The 6,791-nt window shown below is 59.8% G+C and overlaps 1 protein-coding gene across 1 annotated transcript; it reads left to right on the forward strand.

The window, feature by feature from the left end:
• The first annotated feature begins 2,263 nt into the window (after positions 1 to 2,263).
• FZD9 (frizzled class receptor 9) lies at positions 2,264 to 4,601 on the forward strand. The gene has a single exon (XM_023218633.2). The coding sequence runs from the start codon at positions 2,488 to 2,490 to the stop codon at positions 4,261 to 4,263; it is 1,776 nt and encodes a 591-aa protein (XP_023074401.1). The 5' UTR covers positions 2,264 to 2,487; the 3' UTR covers positions 4,264 to 4,601.
• Positions 4,602 to 6,791: the final 2,190 nt, after the last annotated feature.

Here is a 6,791-nt window from a genome sequence, read left to right on the forward strand (position 1 = left end):
AAAAAAAAAAAAAAAAAAAAAAAAAAGAAACAGTACTAAGTGCTCATGTGAAACTGCTAACTGCTAAGTGCTCATGTGAAACAGTACTAAGTGCTCACATCAAAAGTGCTCATATGAAACAGTGCTAAGTGCTCATGTGAAACAGTACTAAGTGCTCACATGAAACTGTGCTAAGTGCTCACATGAAACGGTACTAAATGTTCATGTGAAACAGTGCTAATTGCTCAAGTGAAACAGTACTAAGTGCTCATGTGAAACATTCTGAGTCCTCCAGGTGTTTCCAGGCCAAAGGAATAGGAACAGATGGGCAGAAGGGGGATGGCCTTCTCTAAAGAGTCCCAGATCAGGGCCCCTTGCCCCTTGTGTGGCCTGCCGGTGGCACTTGGATTTCACCCACAGAGCTACCCAGGAACCATGGCAGTTTCTAAGCAGGTCCCAGGGGTCTCAAGGGGGCAGCCTAGAGAGAAGTGAGAGGGTGATGGCGCCACTCCCCAGAGCAGCACAGTGGCCTTGTGAAATGGGTATGGGGTCCGGAACAGACAATCACAAATGGAACACTTAGTAGCTCTATGCCCTTGGGTACGTCATTCCTCTCTAAGCCTCAGTTTCCCCACCTGGAAAATAAGGATAGCATAGCATTCTTGGATTGCTGAGAAGATACCATGAGGCCAAGTGTGCAGTGTGATTGATCAGATTCAGGCGCCCAACACGTGAGTTGTTGATTTTCTTTTTTTTTTTTTCCTTTTTGTTTTTTCAGGCCAGGCACCATGGCTTATGCCTGTAATCCCAACGCTTTGGGAGGCCAAGGTGGGTGGATCACCTGGGGTCAGGAGTTCGAGACCAGCCTGGCCAACATGGTGAAACCCCATCTCTACTAAAAATACAAAAATTACCCAGGAGTGATGGTGTGTGCCTGTAATCCCAGCTATTAAGGCTGAGGCAGGAGAATCGCTTGAACCCTGGAGGCGGAGGTTGCAGTGAGCCAAGATTGCACCATTGCACTCCAGCCACTCCAGCCTGGGCAACAAGAGCGAAACCATCTTAAAAAAATAAAAAGCTATTTTTTTTCTTTATTAGAGACGAGGTCTCACTATGTTGCCCAAGCTGGTATCAGACTCCTGAACTCAAGAGATCCTCCTGCCTCAGCCTCCCAAAGTGCTGGGATTACAGGTGCGAGCCACTGTGCCTGGCAGAACTGTTGATTTTAACAGTAGGATTATCTGCCTGCATTACAGAAAAGCAAGCTGAGGTTCAGAGAGGAGCCCCAAGTCACTCACACCCAGGGGAGAGGCAGATGCTGCAGTTGAGCTGCCACTGAGCACAAGGCAGAGACGCCATGCGTGGGAAGCCTTAGAAATGGTCTCCCCTGGCCGGGCACGGTGGAGCACTCCTGTAATCCCAGCACTTTGGGAGGCAGAGACAGGAGCATCCCTTGAGCCCAGGAGTTGAAAACCAGCCTGGGTAACATAGTGAGACCCTGTCTCTACAAAAACATTTTAAAATTAGCCGGGAGTGGTGGTGCCCACCTGTAGTCCCAGCTACTCTGGTGGCTGAGGCGGGAAGGTCGCTTGAGCCAGGGAGATGGAAGCTGCAGTGAGCTATGGTCGTTCCACTGGACTCCAGCCTGGGCGACGGAGAGAGATCCTGTCTCTAAAAAGAAATAACAATTAAAAATAAAGATAAAAAGTCTTCCAGCTGGATGCGGTGGCTCATGCCTCTAATCCCAGCACTTTGGGAGGCCGAGGCAGGTGGATCTCCTGAGGTCAGGAGTTCGAGACCAGCCTGGTCAAAATGGTGAAACCCCCGTCTCTACTAAAAATACAAAAAATTAGCAGGGCATGGTGGCAGGCGCCTGTAATCCCAGCTCTCGAGAGGCTGAGGCAGGATAATAGCTGGAACCCGGGAGGCGGAGGTTGCAGTGAGCCGAGATGGTGCCATTGCACTCCAGCCTGAGCGACAAGAGCAAAGCTCCGTCTCAAAAAAAACGTCTCCCTCCTAGAGTAAAATGAGGCGACCCAGTATGAGAGTATGGGTACGAGGACTTCTCGCAGCCTTCCCCAGGCAGCAAGGGAAGGGAGGAAACCGAGTGTAAGCGAACGGCGAGCGGGCGGACACCCACCAGGCCCGGCCCCACCTCGCGCTCCGCGTGGCCGTCAGACGCGGCGCCTTTAAAGCCCAGCAGGGGGCGTGTCCCTGGGCGTGTCCGCCCGGAGCCCCGCCCCGGGGGCTGGTAGCCTCGGCCCCCGGAGGCTGCGCCGGCTCTGGCTCAGCGGCGGCTCCAGTGGCAGCGGTGGTGGCGGCTAGGCGGGCTCGGCGGCTCCTGTCCTTCGGGCGGCTGCCCGCTCGCTGCCCAGGGCGCCCGGACACACGTGGGCGGCTCGGCGATGGCCCGCGCCCCGCGACGTGGCGGGCAGGCACCGGGGCGCGGGACTGCTCGGCCCGAGTGAGCCGGGGCCGCGCTCCAGCCCTCGGCCCGGGCCGCCCGGGATGGCCGTGGCGCCGCTGCGGGGGGCGCTGCTGCTGTGGCAGCTGCTGGCGGCGGGGGGCGCGGCGCTGGAGATCGGCCGCTTCGACCCGGAACGCGGGCGCGGGGCTGCGCCGTGCCAGGCGGTGGAGATCCCCATGTGCCGCGGCATCGGCTACAACCTGACCCGCATGCCCAACCTGCTGGGCCACACGTCGCAGGGCGAGGCGGCCGCCGAGCTGGCGGAGTTCGCGCCGCTGGTGCAGTACGGCTGCCACAGCCACCTGCGCTTCTTCCTGTGCTCGCTCTACGCGCCCATGTGCACCGACCAGGTCTCGACGCCCATTCCCGCCTGCCGGCCCATGTGCGAGCAGGCGCGCCTGCGCTGCGCGCCCATCATGGAGCAGTTCAACTTCGGCTGGCCGGACTCGCTCGACTGCGCCCGGCTGCCCACGCGCAACGACCCGCACGCGCTGTGCATGGAGGCGCCCGAGAACGCCACGGCCGGCCCCGCGGAGCCCCACAAGGGCCTGGGCATGCTGCCCGTGGCGCCGCGGCCCGCGCGCCCTCCCGGAGACCTGGGCCCGGGCGCGGGCGGCGGTGGCACCTGCGAGAACCCGGAGAAGTTCCAGTACGTGGAGAAGAGCCGCTCGTGCGCACCCCGCTGCGGGCCAGGCGTCGAGGTGTTCTGGTCCCGGCGCGACAAGGACTTCGCGCTGGTCTGGATGGCTGTGTGGTCGGCGCTGTGCTTCTTCTCCACCGCCTTCACCGTGCTCACCTTCTTGCTGGAGCCCCACCGCTTCCAGTACCCCGAGCGCCCCATCATCTTCCTCTCCATGTGCTACAACGTCTACTCGCTGGCCTTCCTGATCCGTGCGGTGGCCGGAGCGCAGAGCGTGGCCTGTGACCAGGAGGCGGGCGCGCTCTACGTGATCCAGGAGGGCCTAGAGAACACGGGGTGCACGCTGGTCTTCTTGCTCCTGTACTACTTCGGCATGGCCAGCTCGCTCTGGTGGGTGGTCCTGACGCTCACCTGGTTCCTGGCGGCCGGGAAGAAATGGGGCCACGAGGCCATCGAGGCCCACGGCAGCTACTTCCACATGGCTGCCTGGGGCCTGCCCGCGCTTAAGACCATCGTCATCCTGACTCTGCGCAAGGTGGCAGGGGATGAGCTGACCGGGCTCTGCTACGTGGCCAGCACGGATGCGGCGGCGCTCACGGGCTTCGTGCTGGTGCCCCTCTCCGGCTACCTGGTGCTGGGCAGTAGTTTCCTCCTGACCGGCTTTGTGGCCCTCTTCCACATCCGCAAGATCATGAAGACGGGCGGCACCAACACAGAGAAGCTGGAGAAGCTCATGGTCAAGATCGGAGTCTTCTCCATCCTCTACACGGTGCCCGCCACCTGTGTCATCGTTTGCTATGTCTACGAACGCCTCAACATGGACTTCTGGCGCCTTCGGGCCACAGAGCAACCATGCACAGCGGCCGCGGGGCCCGGAGGCCGGAGGGACTGCTCGCTGCCAGGGGGCTCGGTGCCCACCGTGGCGGTCTTCATGCTCAAAATCTTCATGTCACTGGTGGTGGGGATCACCAGCGGCGTCTGGGTGTGGAGCTCCAAAACTTTTCAGACCTGGCAGAGCCTGTGCTACCGCAAGATGGCAGCTGGCCGGGCCCGGGCCAAGGCCTGCCGGGTCCCCGGGGGCTATGGCCGTGGCACGCACTGCCACTATAAGGCTCCCACCGTGGTCTTGCACATGACTAAGACGGACCCCTCTCTGGAGAACCCCACACACCTCTAGCGACACAGGCCTGGCGCGGGGTGGCTGCTGCCCCCTCCTTGCCCTCCACACCCTGTCCCCTGCACCCACTAGAGACAGCTGACTAGCAGCTGCCCAGCTGTCAAGGTCAGGCAAGTGAGCACCAGGGGCTGAGAACCAGGGCCGGACCCAGTGAGGCTCATTAGGGGAGATGGGGGTCTCCCCTAATGCAGGGGCTGGACCAGGCCGAGTCCGCACAGGGTCCTAGGGGAGGATGTGGAGAGGAGGGGGCAGAAGGGTCCAGCCAGAGTTTATTTAATGATGTAATTTATTGTTGCGTTCCTCTGGAAGCTGTGACTGGAATAAACCCCCGCGTGGCACTGCTGAGTCCTCTCTGGCTGGGAAGAGGGGAAGGTAAGAGGGTGAGGGCCCTGTAGGAGTCTTTCTTGTAAGCAGAGCTGGCGGTGGGTGCTGGCACCCCCCAATCAGGAGGAAGTCCCCCCAGAACAGCTGTGCATTGCAGGAGTCCCAGACACTATGTGTGCATGTTTTCCCCTCCGGACGGTCTTTCTGCTTCCAAATGGAGACAGGGACGCCTGCGGGATGTTCAGGGAATCCCCCAGGGTGACGCTGCCACCTCTGGCCCCAGGGAGTCCAGTCTGAGGCTGTAGATGAGTTTTCCTTCTCTGGGACCTTGCTCTCCTCACTGGCGTGGAAAGTAAGGGTGTCAGTCTATGTCAATGTTGTCATGAGGGCCTCCTCCCTGGGGGCTTGGAAATTTGCTGGTGTGTCTGCCTGGCTCCTCGGGGCCTCCACCAGGGCAGCCCCAGCCCGCTCCCTGGCATCTCCAGGTGGGGTGAAGGTGAGGCTGGACTGGTCTGTGGGCCTCTGGGTAGTACAGACATGCACGCGGAGTTGGGAAGCCCTTGAGTAGAGTGGGAATTGGGCTCCTAGCTCCTAAGCTTGTCAGATTTGACTTGCTGACGGCAGCGGTGGGAATGAGGCAGCTCGGGGGCTGTGCAGAGCTCCACACTGGGGCAGGTATGGGGAAAGGTCCCGTGTCCATCTGCGTGCTGGGGTAGCTCAGGGTTACTAGGACCTGCCCTGTTTCTGTGGGCTGGGTAGCTGGGTACATGTGGCCATCTGGAGACCCCTATTGGCTTGGGGTCAGACCCCAGGGCCCCATCTTGGCTGTTATGACTCTAGCCAGGTGAAGGTCTTAGTTACTACTGTCCCTGGGTGCCTACTACACACAGCCGGCATTTGGTGTCAGTGCCAGGAGATCCCAGAGGTCCATCCCTGCTGCCAGCCTCACTTTAGAGCCACAGGGAGGTTCCAGGAGGGGAGACGCTCAGGTGCTGAGGTTGAATGGTGAGGCGGAGCCCCGTACCCGGGGCCTCTCGGGCTGGAGCACTGTGCCCTACCCCCAACCACCAATCCCACAGGGACAAGAAAAATTCAGTGAGAATCAAACAGGTTGGGTCAAGCTCCCAGGAGACAAGACCATCGTGGGCTGAGGGGGTTAAGGGGTATCCCTCACCACAAGGAGCAGTGGTGCCCCAGGGAAGCTTACAGCCATCGCACCTGTTCTTAGGCTGTTTATTGCTCGGGGAACGCCCTCTCCATCTAAATCCTTCCCTTTGCACAGAGCGCACATTAAGTAAGTCCCCATGTGCCTTTGACCAACAAAGCCAAATGACCCTGCCTCCTTGTAATGCTGCAGGTGAGGGTGTTTTTTTGTTTTGTTTTTAATTTGAGGCGGAGTCTCGCTCTTTTGTCCAGACTGGAGTGCAGTGGCACGATCTCAGCTCACTGCAAACTCTGCCTCCCAGGTTCAAGCGATTCTCCGCCTCAGCCGCCCGGGTGGCATCTACCACCATGCCTGGCTCATTTTTGTATTTTTTTGTAGAGACGGGGTTTCACCATGTTACCCAGGCTGGGTAACAAACTCTGGCCTCAAACTCCTGGCCTCAAGTGATCCACCCGCCTTGGCTTCCCAAAGTGCTGGGATTATAGGCTTGAGCCACCACACCTGGCCATGCGAGGGTCTTTGAGTGGGAAACAGAATGAGCTTGTCAGAGGCAGTGAAGTGCCCACACTGGGCATGGGAGGGGCAGAGGCTGCAGGGAGCTGGGCTCACAGGCAGTGTAAGGGAAGATGGGAAGGGCCTATACCAGGGCGAGGGCAGCTGGAGCAAATGGAGAGGATTCCAGAGACTTGGGAAGAGCAAGGCAGGCGGAGTGTGGGAAAGGCGGGGGGAGGATGAGCATCCAAGGGCACCCACCTGCCCCTTCTTCCTTGCTGTCAGTGGCCATGTCCTGCTCAGCAGACACCAGCCTGGTGCTGGTTTCCAGGGCAGCTGGGATGGGAGCGCAGAGAGGCAGTGCAGGGTCAGGACAGGCCCCAGGGGGCTCTGCTTTAAGGCCAGAACCTGAGAGGGAGGGCAGGGCCCTGCCAGCTTTCTCAGCCCTGGAAGATGCTATGGAAATAAGTCCCAGGCCCTGGAGGAAAGGGAAAAAGGAAACGCAACCCTCTCACGTGATCCTGCTCCCCCCCCCCCCCCCCCCCCC

This window comes from Piliocolobus tephrosceles, chromosome 8 (genome assembly GCF_002776525.5).
Source record: "Piliocolobus tephrosceles isolate RC106 chromosome 8, ASM277652v3, whole genome shotgun sequence".
In the NCBI taxonomy this organism is placed as follows: Eukaryota; Metazoa; Chordata; class Mammalia; order Primates; family Cercopithecidae; genus Piliocolobus; species Piliocolobus tephrosceles.